Source organism: Grampus griseus (assembly GCF_964374135.1).
Source record: "Grampus griseus genome assembly, chromosome: 20".
Taxonomy (NCBI): Eukaryota; Metazoa; Chordata; class Mammalia; order Artiodactyla; family Delphinidae; genus Grampus; species Grampus griseus.
This window is the reverse complement of record NC_139014.1, coordinates 51,349,290-51,365,186: the sequence shown is the minus strand read 5'-3', so window position 1 is coordinate 51,365,186 and position 15,897 is coordinate 51,349,290. Positions and strand designations below refer to the sequence as shown.

Below are 15,897 nucleotides of genomic sequence, written 5' to 3'. Positions count from 1 at the left end.
CCTATTTCTTGGTAAGATTGAAGTCTAGCACAGGTTTCTCCAATAAGAAGACCTCAAAAAAGAATTTGCTTCCCAGAATAACTGCCTTGAGCTGGTGAAATCTAGTACCCAGGGGATCACTTAACTGCTTTGCAACCCACCTTGATACATGTTCTTCAAATTGCAACATCTGAAGGGAGTTAGCTATATTTCTCAGAAGGTGGCTTGCTTTCTTCTGTAAAAGAGATGGACAGTTCTCCACTTCCTGACGCTGAGTATAATAATCGCTTTGATGCATAGTGAATTCTACTGCTGAGACATCACTGAGACATGGTGTATAATAAGTCTGTTATCAAGATTCCCTTAATACAACCATGTCATCCGCTGGCTTAATCTGATAGTGTACAATGCCCACTTATTTTACCTTGTCCTTGGGATTTCGTGGATATCTGGAACTTTTCACTGTTGCACATTCTGTTAGTTTTACTAAGATGTGAAAATTACAGATTTACTTTACTAGATATTTTATTGCGCGTCTGTTGTTGTTAAGCCTCGTAAAATGAAAAAAAGCTATGGTCTTTGCCTTCCAAAGACTTACCAACCAATAGGGAGGAAAGAAATAATACATAAAGCAAGGCAGAAAGATAGGTGATTTTTAATTCTCTATCTTTATGTAGGTATTTCCAAGCCAGGATCCTCTAGATCGAGCAGATTTCAATGCTGTGGAGTATATCAACACCCTGTTCCCAACAGAGCAAGTAAGTATAGAGTTTTCTTCTTGCAGTGGCTTCTGGCTCATCCTGAATATTAATGATGTATTATGTGTTATACTACATAATCTAAGGGACCTTGATAAGCAAGTGAGAGTTAAATTCAAGTTAGACTCCGTTGTAACCAGCTTTCTTTTTTGGGGGGGGAGGGTTAGCTAATACCAAATACTGTTGTTGTGTTAGTGTGGAATTCTCTGTATAGTGAGCATATTATTAGAAATCATACCCTTAGGTTGAAAGCGTCTGTCCTGTTGCCCCCCAACCCCCAATTTTCTGTAGTAAATTGGGAAGTAGACAGGATTTTCCTAATGTAATAGGGGAAAAATGGGAATGAGGTAGGCAGGATAAGCCTGGAGTTAGAAAGCTACTTTTATTCCTATTTCAAGATGTAAATTTCAGAACTTTGATTTCTAGCCCAGCAGACTGTGGGTGGTGTTGGCCCCTTTATCCTGTACTGGGAGTAAGGAGGAAGAGCCAGTTTTAGTGGTAAGAAGGTAGAATTAGGGTGTAAAGGTGAGCTCAGTTTTGAACATATTTGGGCCATCCAGGTAGAAATACATAGTTGGATATTTGAGTCTGGAGCCCATCATTGCCATAACTGTTAATATTTTGGCATATATCCTTCCAAACTTTTTCTGATGGACATGCTGATTTTTAAAATAAATTTGGAAAAAATGGTATCATACTGTGTGATTGTCTTTTCTGAGATTTCACAGATAGCCTTTAGAACTCATCTTTTTCTTTTTTGGCTGCACCATGTACAGCTTGCAGGATCTTAGTCCCCGGCCAGGGATTGAACAGGGGCCCTTGGCAGTGAAAGCGCCAAGTCCTAACCACTGGACCGCCAGGGGATTCCTAAGAGCTCATCATTTTCTATGAAATATGAATTCTAGGAATTAGCTGGAGATAGAAATTTGGAAGCAATGGTATAAAGATAGCAGTTTTAGCCACGAAAAGATTTAATTTACCCCAGCCTATCAAGACAGCTAACTCACCACAACAAATTGTTAGATTTGAAAATTATGTATATAGGGAACCACCCGGTTCTCCCTTCTTCCTGATAAGTTTTTGTGGGTTTTTGTTTTTAAACTACTGAAGGTAGCATAAGACATTTGTTGTTCCACAGATTCACTTATATGTCTTGTCTAATTATGTCCCGACATCCATGGTGATGTATAGTGAAGTTTCTCAGGTAATTCAGGAAATTTATGACACAGGGGTACCTTTATTTCCCCAACCCCAGATTTATACCATTTTCCAACCCAGATTCTCATGGACCTTAATTAAAAGGTAATAGAAAGTAAGGGCATGATTTATAATTTCTTTCAGCTATTGCTAAATCTTGGGCAAAATCCATCTATATACCTCATGGACATTGCAGTAGTTGCATTGTCGCTGTGGCACAGGGGCTTAGTTGCTCCGTGGCATGTGGGATCTTCCCAGACCAGGACTCGAACCCGTGTCCCCTGCATTGGCAGGTGGATTCTTAACCACTGCACCACCAGGGAAGCCCTTGTTCATTTATTTTGTTTATTTGTTTGTTTATTTGTTTTCTATATTTCACATATGAGTGAAATCATACCGTATTTGTGCTTCTCCGTCTGATTTATTTCACTTGATACCCTCAAGGTCCATCCATCTTGTCGTAAATGGCAAGACTTCATCTTGTTTTATGTGTGACCTGGTTCTCTTATCAGACCTGTGCCTGGAAGGTTCCTGCCTCTTCCTGCCAGCACAGGTTGCCGCTAGCAATTTATAAGCACAATTCCTGCATCACCCCCAATTCCTTCTGAGGTAAAATATCTATCGGGAGAGAGGGAAAGAGGACTTACAAAATTATATTTTGAAAACTTCAGTTAAAATGGTGCTATAAAATTGTACCATCTCTATTCCATTAGGGGGCACCCTTTCCTCATGTTTTCAGCTCACTAAATTGGTACTAGTCCATTTGTTTTTATTGTCATTGTCTTAAAAATAGAAATAACTGTATTATAATTGCAATAGCAGTGCATTGTCAATATAGAGCAATTAGAAAATACTCATAGGCAAAAAGAAGAAAAACTTAAAATCCCTCTTCTTCATAGATTACAACTACTGCTACTGATTTCATAGGTTACAGCTACTAATATAGACTCAAAGTAATAGTGTTTATCCTTCCAGGCTTTTTTCTAATGGACCTAGACACGAAATAAAAAACAGAGGTATTTATTTATTGACGTTTAACATAATGTGGAGGAGTGTACAGATCCTAAATGTACAACTTGATGAATTTTCACCAAATGAGTGAAGCCAGGTAACCACCACCCAGACCAAGAAATAAAACATTAATAAAGAAGCCCCTTCTTGCCCCCCCAGTCACTGCCCACCCAGAGTTAACCACTATCCTGACTTCTAACGCAGGAGAACGTTTCACTCACGTTTGAAATACTATAAATGCAATCACACAGTATATGCTCTTGTGTCTGGTTTGTGTATATGTGTGTGTGTGCGCACGCAACATCATGTTAGTAAGGTTCATCCATGTTGTTGTCTGTTGTAATCATTCATTCATTTTTGTTGCTATGAGGATTTTGTTGTACGAGTTTGTCACGATCCTATATACCAGGGCTCAGGAAATTTCCTGTAAAGGTCTAGATAGCAATTTTAGGCTTTATGGATTATTCAGTCTCTGTTGCAGCTACTCAGTTCTGTCTTCGTAGCTCAAAGGCAGCTGTCGATAATATGTAAACGAATGGACATGGCTGTTTTCCAATAAACTTTATTTATGAAAGATAGATTCCAGGCTGAATTTTGCAGTTGTTGCCAACTACCGGCTATACTTCCTCCGCCCTCCCACCCCGGCTGCATTGCAAGGCTTGCGGGATCTTAGTTCCCCGACCAGGGATTGAACCCATGCCCCTGCTGTGGAAGCGTGGAGTCCTAACCACTGGACCGCCAGGGAATTCCCTATATGTATATTTTTTTAAGTGAAAATTGTATCATACCGTATGATTAGTTTCTTTGAGATGTCATAAATAGCCATTACAGTTCATCATTTCTCTGGAAAGAGGAATTCCAGGAAGTGAAATAACAGCTGGCACCTTTCCTTCTTTATTGTAGTCTCTGGCAAACATCGATGAAGTTGTGAACAAAATTAGACTGAAAATAAGGTAAGTAACACCGTGTGATGATTAATAATTAATGAAAGTATGCTGTTCATTTAGTTAATCACATTCTGGATCACACTTATCTGTAAGAACACTAAAATCTCAAGTTTGCTGTAGATGGTAATCTTTTTAAAAATAGTATTTTTTTCTGGGTTTCCATATGAGCCTTGTGGCAAAGAACTTGATTCTTTGATCAGTCTTCAATTATTTATTTTAAAAAAAGGAAGGAGCTTCCCTGGTGGCGCAGTGGTTGAGAGTCCGCCTGCCGATGCAGGGGACACGGGTTCATGCCCCGGTCCGGGAGGATCCCACGTGCTGTGGAGCGGCTGGGCCCGTAAGCCATGGCCGCTGGGCCTGTGCGTCCGGAGCCTGTGCCCCGCAGCGGGAGAGGCCGCGACAGTGAGAGGCCCGCGTACCGCAAAAAAAAGAAAAAAATAAATAAAAGAAAAGAAAAAAAAAGGAAGGAATCTGTAACAGGCTGTTCAAAACAGTTGATTATAAAAGGAGACAAAAGCATTTCTGCTACATTTTTAGTGACTTTATTTCCCTAGCAGATTTACCCTTTTTTTTTTTTTTTGTATTCCCAAGGCTTAGATATGAAGCTGGGTTTATATATCCCTTGGCCATGTATCAGCTAACAATGTGGTCAGATCTGCTGGTTGGTGTGGGTGGTGTCCCAGGACTAAACATTGTGATTAATCTAGGATGTCTACGGTGGTCATCAGATGTCCTTTCTGCCAAATAGCCTTATTCTGGTTTATCCATGTCTGAATTTCCAGTTTTGACACATGGTAGATACTCAAAGTTTGTTTGTTGTAATTATTATTGTAATGGTTGATGTTATTACTTTAAATATAGTTTTTTTGTTGTTGTTTTTAACTTGTGATGAGGAGAAGCCTTCATTTTGAATCCAGGAGATGATTTTTTTTTCCCTGACAACCTTTGGGTTTTTAGGTGAAGACCTCTGCCATTAATATTTTGTTCAGTTGGGTGCCTTAAAAAGTACAAAGAAGGGACTTCCCTGTTGGCGCAGTGGTTAAGAATCTGCCTGCCAATGCAGGGGACACAGGTTTGAGCCCTGGTCCGGGAAGATCCCACATGCTGCAGAGCAACTAAGCCCGTGCGCCACAACTACTGAGCCCATGTGCAACAACTACTGAGCCCGTGCGCCACAACTACCGAAGCCTGTGTGCCTAGAGCCTGTGCTCCGCAACGAGAGAAGCCACCACACTGAGAAGCCCACGCAACACAACGGAGAGTAGCCCCTGGTTGCCGCAACTAGAGAAAGCCTGCGCACAGCAATGAAGACCCTATGCAGCCAAAAATAAATAAATACAAAGAAACCTGTTGATTGTTTCGGTGGACTTTAGCTGTAACAGCGGTAGTAGAGACCACTAAGTTTTATACGGTTTGCACAGAAAATGAAAATTCCCCCATGATCCAAAATCACTTGCGAGAGGCTTCCCTCGCTGTCCAGTGGTTAAGACTCCGTGCTTCCCAACCTAAGTGTCCATCAACAGATGAATGTGGATAAAGAAGATGTGGCACATATATACAATGGAATATTACTCAGCCATAAAAAGAAACGAAATTGAGTTATTTGTAGTGAGGTGGTTGGACCTAGGGTCTGTCATACAGAGTGAAGTAAGTCAGAAAGAGAAAACAAATACTGTATGCTAACACATATAAATGGAATCTAAAAAAAAAAAAAAGGTTCTGAAGAACCTAGGGGCAGGACAGGAATAAAGACGCAGATGTAGAGAATGGACTTGAGGACATGGGGACGGGGAAGGATAAGCTGGGACAAAGTGAGAGAGTGGCATGGACTTATATATATCACCAAATGTAAAACAGATAGCTAGTGGGAAGCAGCCGCATAGCACAGGGAGATCAGCTCTGTGCTTTTTGACCACCTAGAGGGGTGGGATAGGGAGGGTGGGAGGGAGATGCAAGAGGGAGGAGATATGGGGATATATGTATATGTATAGCTGATTCACTTTGTTATATAGCAGAAACTAACACACCATTGTAAAGCAATTATACTCCAATAAAGATGTTAAAAAAAAAAAGACTCCATGCTTCCAATGCAGGGGTTGCGGGTTCGATCCTTAGTGGGGGAACTAAGATTCCACATGCTGCGCGGCATGGCGTGGCCAAAAAAATCCCAAAACAACAACAAAAATGAAAATCACTTGCAAGCCAGTTATTTTCAGCCTTCTCTCACCGTACCTTTAACGGTTCTTCAAATGAAAAATGACATAAATGACATAAACTGACATAAAATTCTCTGGTTGAGATGCCATTAAATGGCCCCTGTTAAGCTGCAGGAGAAAGAGGAAGTGGGGGCCACAGATCCGCCTCCTGCAGATCAGGGCCCAGGTGGCGAGGCATGGATTTCATACAGCACCTGCTCCTCATCCCTTTTAAGGTTCCTAGGATGTTACTGAGGAAGGATTTTGTGTGGGCTACTTTGAATTCTCTGGCTTGTTCCCATAAAGTTTCAGCAACTTTGTCATTTCTGGTTTACTCCATGACAAATACTAAAAGTTACATTGGTCCTTTTGAATGGCTCTGAACATTAAGTGAAAATAGCCTTTTAAAAAATAACAAAGGCGACTCATCAGTCTGTGCTGGGCTTGGCTTCTACACTACTGTTGCTGCTCCCTCACTGAGGTCCAAGGCCTCACTCTTCCTCCTATCATCAGACATCTTTGTTTTTTCTTCTGAATAAGTAGCTGCAATCTGCAAACATTGATGGATATGTTACTAACTTTTTAAAAAATTAATTAATTAATTTAGTTTTGGCTGAGTTGGGTCTTCATTACTGCACACGGGCTTTCTCTAGTTGCAGCGAGCAGGAGCTACTCTTCGTTGCGGTGCGCGGGCTTCTCATTGCTGTGGCTTCTCTTGTTGCAGAGCACGGGCTCTAGGTGCGCGGGCTTCATTAGTTGTGGCACGCGGGCTCAGTAGTTGTGGCTCGTGGGCTCTAGAGCACAGGCTCACTAATTGCGGTGCATGGGCTTAGTTGCTCCGCGGCATGTGGGATCTTCCCGGACCAGGGATGAAATCCATGTCCCCTGCATTGGCAGGCGGATTCTTAACCACTGTGCCACCAGGGAATCCCAGCTTTTTTTCTTTTGGTCAACCTGGAATCGAGATTTTTTTTTTGAATTTTATTTATTTTTTTATACAGCAGGTTCTTATTAGTCATCCATTTTATACACATCAGTGTATACATGTCAATCCCAATCTCCCAATTCATCACACCACCACCCCCACCACTTTCCCCACTTGATGTCCATATGTTTGTTCTCTACATCTGTGTCTCAATTTCTGCCCTGCAAACTGGTTCATCTGTACCATTTTTCTAGGTTCCACATATATGCGTTAATATACGATATTTGTTTTTCTCTTTCTGACTTACTTCACTCTGTATGACAGTCTCTAGATCCATCCACGTCTCTACAAGTGACCCAATTTCGTTCCTTTTTATGGCTGAGTAATATTCCGTTGTATATATGTACCACATCTTCTTTATCCATTCGTCTGTCGATGGGCATTTAGGTTGCTTCCATGACCTGGCTATTGTAAATAGTGCTGCAGTGAACATTGGGGTGCATGTGTCTTTTTGAATTATGGTTTTCTCAGGGTATATGCCCAGTAGTGGGATTGCTGGGTCATATGGTAATTCTATTTTTAGTTTTTTAAGGAACCTCCATACTGTTCTCCATAGTGGCTGTATCAATTTACCTTCCCACCAGCAGTGCAAGAGGGTTCCCTTTTCTCCACACCCTCTCCAGCATTTGTTTGTAGATTTTCTGACGATGCCCATTCTAACTGGTGTGAGGTGATACCTCATTGTAGTTTTGATTTGCATTTCTCTAATAATTACTGATGTCTAGCAGCTTTTCATGTGCTTCTTGGCCATCTGTATATCTTCTTTGGAGAAATGTCTATTTAGGTCTTCAGCCCATTTTTGGATTGGATTGTTTGTTTTTTTAATATTGAGCTACATGAGCTGTTTATATATTTTGAAGATTAATCCTTTGTTCATTGATTCGTTTGCAAATATTTTCTCCCGTTTTGAGGGTTGTCTTTTCATCTTGAAGGAATCGAGATATTTTAATGATTTGTATCCTTTAACTTTTTTTGCTAGGAGACTGGATGACAGCATTCGAACTGTTGTAAGAGGTCAAACAAATGTGGGGCAGGATGGCCGGCAAGTAAGTAACTTATTCCTTCGTATTAAGTATATCCCGATTTCTTCAAGACCCCACAACCAAGTGACCAAAATATTGATCTGCCTGCTTACAGAGTACTTCCTTAACTGATCTGCCCCATACACAGCAGGAAACTTGCATGACTTGTCCCACTAGTAGCAGGGGGAGGCTGCCCAGACCAGCCATGAGCTGTCACTCAGCGTCCCTTGGACCAGAAGCATATATTGTAGCACAGCTCACCCAGGTCCAGGGTTAAATGCACGCTGAAATGAGAAAACCGAAGTTTCCTTGGCTTTCTCCTTAATGTCGGACGTCTCTGAGCCCTCCTTTATTTTGTGTACTACGGCCCAACAAGGTTGCTGCATTTATCTATCTGCTAAGTTGTTGGGATTTTGATATTAGTTTTTTTAAAAAAATATTTATTTATTTAGGCTGCTCTGGGTCTTAGTTGTGGCATGCAAACTCTTAGTTGTGGTACGCATGCGGGATCTAGTTCCCTGACCAGGGATTGAACCTGGGCCCCCTGCATTGGGAGCACAAGTGTTACCCACTGGACCACCAGGGAAGTCCCTCATATTACTTTTGTTGCTGCAAAAGATAGCAGTAACCTGTGTGTCAAAAGACATTATCAACAGAGTAAAAAGTCAACCTATAGAATGGGAGAGAATATTTGCCAATCATATATCTGATGAGGGATTAATATCCAGAATATTTAGAGAACTCCTAATATTCAACAACAAAAAAGCAAACAACCTGATTAAAAACTGGGCAAAGGACTTGAATAGACATTTCTCCAAAGAAGATAATATGAATGGCCAATGAGCCCATGAAAAGGTGCTCAGTATCACTAATCATTAGGAAAATGCAAATCAAAAGTACAGTGAGGGCTTCCCTGGTGGCACAGTGGTTGAGAGTCCGCCTGCCGATGCAGGGGATGCAGGTTCATGCCCCGGTCCGGGAAGATCCCACATGCCGTGGAGCGGCTGGGCCCGTGAGCCATGGCCACTGAGCCTGTGCGTCCGGAGCCTGTGCTCCACTATGGGAGAGGCCACAACAGTGAGAGACCCGCGTACCACCAAAAAAAAAAAAAAAAAAGTACAGTGAGAGTGGGACTTCCCTGGTGGTGCAGTGGTTAAGAATCCGCCTGCCAGACCTACTAGAGAATGGACTTGAGGATATGAGGAGGGGGAAGGGTAAGCTGGGATGAAGTGAGAGAGTGGCATGCGACATATATACACTACCAAACGTAAAATAGATAGCGAGTGGGAAGCAGCTGCATAGCACAGGGAGATCAGCTCGGTGCTTTGTGACCACCTAGAGGGGTGGGATAGGGAGGGTGGGAGGGAGGGAGATGCAAGAGGGAAGAGATATGGGAACATATGTATATGTGTAACTGATTCACTTTGTTATAAAGCAGAAACTAACACACCATTGTAAAGCAATTATACTCCAATAAAGATGTAAAAAATAAATAAAAGAAAAAGAATCCGCCTGTCAATACAGGGGACACAGGTTCAAGCCCTGGTCTGGGAAGATCCCACATGCCGCGGAGCAACTAAGCCCATGCGCCACAACTACTGAGCCTGTGCTCTAGAGCCCGCGAGCCACAACTGCTGAAGCCCAGGTGTCTAGAGCCTGTGCTCCACAACAAGAGAAGCCACCGCAAGGAGAAGCCCACGCACCGCAACGAAGAGTAGCCCCCGCTTACCGCGACTAGAGAAAGCCTGCGCACAGCAACGAAGATCCAACAAAGCCAAAAATTAATAAATAAATAAAGTGTTTCTCTTGGGAAAAAACACAGCATTTATAAAAAAAAATGTACAATGAGATACCACCTCACACCCATTAGGATGACTACTGTCAAAAAACCAGAAAACAACAGGTGTTGGCAAAGGTGAAGAAATTGAAATGCTTGTGCACTGCTGGTGGAAATGTAAAATGGTAGAGTTGCTGTGTAAAACAATACAGTGGTTCCTCAAAAAATTAAAATGAATTATCATATGATCCAGCAGTTCTACTTCTGAGTATATACTCAAGAGAATTGGAAGCAGCGTCCTGGAGAGATACCTGTTACCCCCATGTTCATAGCAGCATTATTCACAATAGCTTAAACATGGAAGCGACCCAGGTGTCCATTGGCAGATGAATGGATAAGCAGAATATGGTCTGTACATAATTGGAATATTATTCAGCCTTAAAAAGGAAAGAAATTCTAAAAAAAAAAAGTGGGGGGGGACTTCCCTGGTGGTCCAGTGGTTGAGACTCTGAGCTCCCAATGCAGGGGGCCCAGGTTTGATCCCTGGTTGGGGAACTAGATCCCGCATGCCGCAACTAAAGATCCCGCATGCCGCAACTGAGGATCCTGCATGCAGCAATGAAGATCCCATGTGCTGCAACTAAGACCTGACACAGCCAAATAAATAAATAAATATTTTTTTAAAAAAAAAAAAAAGGAAAGAAATTCTGGCATCTGCTACAGCATGGATGAACCTTGAGGACATTATGCTAAATGAAATAAGCCAGTCACAAAAAGACAAATAGCGGATGATTCCACTTATATGAGGTACTTAAGAGTAGTGAAAATCATAAAGACAGAATGTATAATGGTAGTTGCCAGGGGCTGGGGGAGAACGGGGAGTTAGTGTTTAATACATGTAGAGTTTCCGTTTTACAGGATGAATTATGGGGATAGATAGTGGTGATGGTTGCACAACAGGTCAATGAAACTGTACAATAAAAAATGGTTAAGATAGTAAATTTTATGTTATGTGTATTTTACCTCAATAAAATTTTTTTGAAATCAAGATGGAAATAAAGTTGATATATGGCAAAAAAAAAAAAAAAAGAGAGAGAGATAGTAGTAACCTGACACAGCTATAATTCCTCATACCTAGTTTTGTTGCCTAGCAGATAACTGTCGATTCATTTCAAAGTTTTATAGTTCTTTTTGGATCTAGCTAAGGAGGGCTGTTGGAAGGGGATGCAGGGGAGAAGCATTGTACGGGGAAGAGGTATTCTTCAGTGACTGGGGGGCCAGATATTATCTGTTAACCATTTTTCCTTTTCATCTGGATTCTAGTCTTCTGCTTAGACGTCCTATTACGGAATTGCTGTCGTAACAGAAGTGCTGATCGTGCCCTGTCTAGTCTTCTCTTACAGTGTCCGGCCTGCCCTCTTCAACAGTAATTCAGTTAGGTCGGCTGTGTGCGCCTCTCAATTCTGTTATTTGTCCTGTTTTGACATTATTTAGTATATAGCCAGTTTTTTTAAATGTTCATTATGCTGCCCAGATTTTATGGGGGTAGCGTGTAGTGCTATGATCGCTCATATTCCGGTTTCCTCTAGTAGCTCACAGGTGTTATATAAGTCTTTTTCCTTTTCTCTTATATGTTTAGTTTTATCCGCTTCTCTATTTTTCCTACATTTTGTGACTTTCTTTTTCCTCTTACTCGTCATCTTCCGTTGGCCTGTTTGTAAGTAGTCTACCTTGTAGTCATCGTCAATATTTGTGTGTAGACATCTTAGTTTCCCGCAACTGATCCTATTTCCTGGCCTTGCTTGGTTCTTAGTCCTTATTGCTTTGGTTTTTGTTTATTTAGGTCTCTCCCATGAAGTGTCACCTCTCTGGCAGGTGAGGCCTGTGTAAATAGGGCCCTTAGACGTAAAAAGAGTAACAGGGTAGACGGCCAACACTGTAGCCTCATTCTGCTCTTTCACTTTCCAACATACGTCTGGTCATGTCATCTACACAGCCCACAAACCCCTGTGGGCTCTCTACCAACTTCAATCCAAGTTCCTTTGCATGGCATTGAAGGCCTCAATCTACCTTTCCAGTTTTGTCTCCTGCTGTGACCCATCCACGCTGGAAGCCTAGTGCTCTCCCAAGCATGCCCTTTGCTTTCTGGACCTGTGCTTATGTTCTTCTTTTTGCCTAAAATGCTCTCTCTCCTCTTTTTCTTCCAGTAGCTTCACTTCAAGATCATACCCAGTTCAAACACTACTTCCTTTATGAAATTTTCTGTTTGGCTCAACAGTATATACCAAAGGAATCAGAGTTTTAGAACCCGAAGGGACTTGGAACTCATCTGGTCCACTCCTCTCATTTCACAGATGAGAAAATCGATCCCAGTATCCATCAGTTAGATGTACAGTCTCTCTGTCCACGAACTCCCACAGTCCTGCGCCCGTGTTTTTGACTTGGCTTTCGTGATCTGCTCTGACTTATCAGTGAATACATCTTGTCCCTTTGGCTCGTGTATAAGGTCCTTGAGGCAAAAGCTGTCTCTCTCTCATCTTGGCATTTCTCAGAACACATAGGCCACCTGCAATAACATTTTATTCCACTGTATTGAATATTAGGTCTGTGGGAGAGTATTTATTATTTGTAAGTAAACGAAAGCCCTCTCCCATAAAACATCATTTTGACCAGTGTGTGTGTTCTTTTAAAGATGTTTAAAGCTTGATTTGTTTATGACTAGTCCCAGCTTACTACTATTTGAAATAATAACACTACTGTTTAGTGTGTTTCCACCTATATTTAGAAAGGCTCACTAGAAACCTTGAAATACTTCAGAGTTTCAGGTATTTACAATTCCAAGAATGTGAAAATAAAGTGAATGATTCATCAGCACTTTCTGTTGGGTCATGCTGTGTAGATATATATATCTTTTAGTTATTTATGTTTTAACCTGTGGTCACAAACGAGCGTTATTGGAGAGGCAGGCCCAGAATTAGCCTGGAGGAAAGTCGGCCCTCCCCACCTTCACATGTTAATAGGTTACAGGTTGCTGCAGCAAAGGCAGGCCATATTTCAGAGAGCAAGACCACATTTCAAGAATGTTTAGATAGCATTTCAATCTGTGATGGAATTTGGTATCCGTCTCCTTAGCATCCAGACAGAAAGGAAGCCCAGAAGAAGTAATTGCTTTTCCTGTCATCTCCTCCATCTGTGTTTTCCAACAGCTTGTAATGCAAGCTGAAGGAGAGACTTTTTTTTTTTTTCCAGGGAGCTTTTGAGTCCTGTCCTTGTCATCTCCTAGGGGTGAGAGCCTTGCTGTCCAGCCCCAGCTGGCCGGTGGTTTGCTAAAGAGAGACTCCATTTGACTGGCATGGACTCGGGAGAATTATGGATGTTCCAAAATGTTGAGTTTTTAGGTCAAGAGGCCCCAGTTTCCCCTCTTCCCTGGAACGGAGGAAAGGTTTGCTTTCAGAACTTGTTTCCGAAGCTTCTGGGGAACAACTCAGAAGGGGAGAGCAGTAATATGGGCAAAAGGAAGTTTTCCTTTTATACATTTCATCTTGATTGTGTGCGTCTTGAACAGATATGCTTTGTAATCCGTGTAAATAGGGGAAAGTGTTGACTTCGCATTTGTGGTGTCTTAAAAGACGTCTTTAGCAGAAAAGTTCTTTTTGGAAAGCAGTGTTTCTGACTCAAAAATTATTTGTGGAGAGGGAGTGATTTAGAAATTGAAGACACAGTGAGTCAGTTGCTTTAGTTTCTCGAAATTTCTGAAACACCCGCTGCCTGGTTAGCACTCTGCTGCACGTTTTGGAGAGCCTTCGATGTCGACCACCCCCTATGGGGGCAGACTTGAAGTGGTCTAGTCCGTGACCTTTTCTAACCAGAATGTGGTGCTTGTACAAAATTAATCCAGCACAGAATTCTCCCCATTTTTTTTTTCTTTTTTTGCGGTACGTGGGCCTCTCACCGTTGTGGCCTCTCCCGTTGCGGAGCACAGGCTCCGGACGCGCAGGCTCAGCGGCCATGGCTCACGGGCCCAGCCGCTCCGCGGCATGTGGGATCTTCCCGGATCGGGGCACGAACCCATGTCCCCTGCATCGGCAGGCGGACTCTCAACCACTGTGCCACCAGGGAAGCCCTCTCCCCATTTTTATCTGTTGAAATCTTCAGGCAAAAGCTTTAATTAAATGCCCACATGTTTGAAACTTTGTGGATGAGATGAGTCAGTTCAGTAAGTACATGAGCTGATATGCTTTGAAACTTACACAGCTTCCCAAGAATTAAAATGGACAGCTTGAACAGAGGTAGAAAGAAAGGCAAATAGAGGAGTGGGTTAGAAGAAGAAAAAGTTAGCATGTGAAATTTCAAGAGTGGCCATACCTTTATCAATTCCTAGTCAGCTCACTGAGAATCACCAAGAGAGGATCAGTCATGGGGCTTCCTTCTGGGTTTCCTTCAGTGTCTCGTGTGGAGCTTGGCTATAATTTAACTATTGCATCACAGCAAGACTAAGGTTTGGGAGAGGAAGAAAATTATTATTGCCATCTTCAGTTCTGCTCACTAAAACTTTGATTTGGAAGAAGCATTAGATAATTGTAGAACCACCTCCCACCCGGTTCAGGAATCCTTTCTATCACATCTCTGACGTTTCATTTTTCTGTTTCTGCTTGGATTCTTGCAGGGATGGGGAGCTCACTACTCTGTTGTTCCACAGGACTGTCTGTTCCAGTTTTGTACAGCTTTATTTTTATTTTTCTAATAAATTTATTTTATTTATTTATTTATTTATTTTGGCTGATTGGGTCTTTGTTGCTGCGTACGGGCTTTCTAGTTGCAGCGAGCGGAGGCTACTCTTCGTTGCAGTGCACATGCTTCTCATTGTGGTGGCTTCTCTTGTTGCAGAGCATGGGCTCTAGGCACGCAGGCTTCAGTAGTTGTGGCACAAGTGCTCAGTAGTTGTGGCGCATGGGCTTAGTTGCTCCACAGCATGTGGGATCTTCCCGGACCAGGGCTCGAAGCCGTGTCGCCTGCATTGGCAGGCACATTCTTAACCACTGCGCCACCAGGGAAGCCCCCTGTACAGCTTTAATTGTAAGAAAGTTCTTTTTCTTACACCGAATTGAAATAGTAAAATAGACCTCACTGGGGCTTCCCTGGTGGCGCAGTGGTTGAGAGTCTGCCTGCCGATGCAGGGGACATGGGTTCGTGCCCCGGTCCGGGAAGATCCCACATGCCGCGGAGTGGCTGGGCCCGTGAGCCATGGCCACTGAGCCTGCGCGTCCGGAGCCTGCGCTCTGCAACGGGAGAGGCCACAACAGTGAGAGGCCACAACAGTGAGAGGCCCGCGCACCACAAAAAAAAAAAAAAAAAAAAGAAAGAAAATAGACCTCACTGTAACTTCTCACTGGTCTTAGTTCTGACAGCTGGACAGGTGTAGACCTAATCCCTGTCCCTTATTATAGCTTCTAAAATTAAAAATGGATATTATGTTCCTTTCCGAGCATTCCTTTTCCTAGACTAACCACTCTTAGTTTCTTCAGCTCTATGATATGATTTCTAGACCCTTTATCATCCTGGTTGCCTTGAAGTTTGTCAGCATCCCTCCTGGCCATGGGTAGACATACTGTGTGAACATACAGTGGGACAGTTTACCTCCTTGTTCTAGAGTGGGCTTGTTAACTTGGGAACTGGGAGTTCAGGGGGGTCTTTCAACTCCCAGAAATTAATTGTAAATTTTTATATGGATAGACATATGTCTGGAGAGAAGACTCACTGATTTTTCTAGATTTTCTAAGGAGTCTGTGACACAGTTCTTCCATTACCATGGATTGGGTGACATTTTTGGCAGGTGTATCACACGGTGGGCCTCTGCTGAGCTGTCAGGTATCTGAAACTTCCAGGTCAAGAGTTGCAAACAGATGCCCACAGAGCTAAGAAAGTTACCTAAATTGGCTCTGGCAGGTCAGGACGCATCTGCGGGCACCCATTGTGGGACTGGATGCCCTGTCTAAAGGAGAGAGCCACAGCTCATTCCTCACCCA

The 15,897-nt window shown here is 42.6% G+C and overlaps 1 protein-coding gene across 1 annotated transcript in view; it reads left to right on the top strand.

Annotated features, from left to right (window-relative positions):
* The window catches only part of VPS53 (VPS53 subunit of GARP complex), a 125,588-nt gene that overhangs the window by 1,478 nt on the left and 108,213 nt on the right, over nucleotides 1–15,897 (top strand). Inside the window, exons 2-4 of the mRNA XM_082678510.1 lie at nucleotides 657–737; nucleotides 3,849–3,898; nucleotides 8,052–8,118. Coding sequence (XP_082534636.1) covers nucleotides 657–737; nucleotides 3,849–3,898; nucleotides 8,052–8,118 — 198 coding nt within the window. The remainder of the gene's footprint in view (nucleotides 1–656; nucleotides 738–3,848; nucleotides 3,899–8,051; nucleotides 8,119–15,897) is intronic.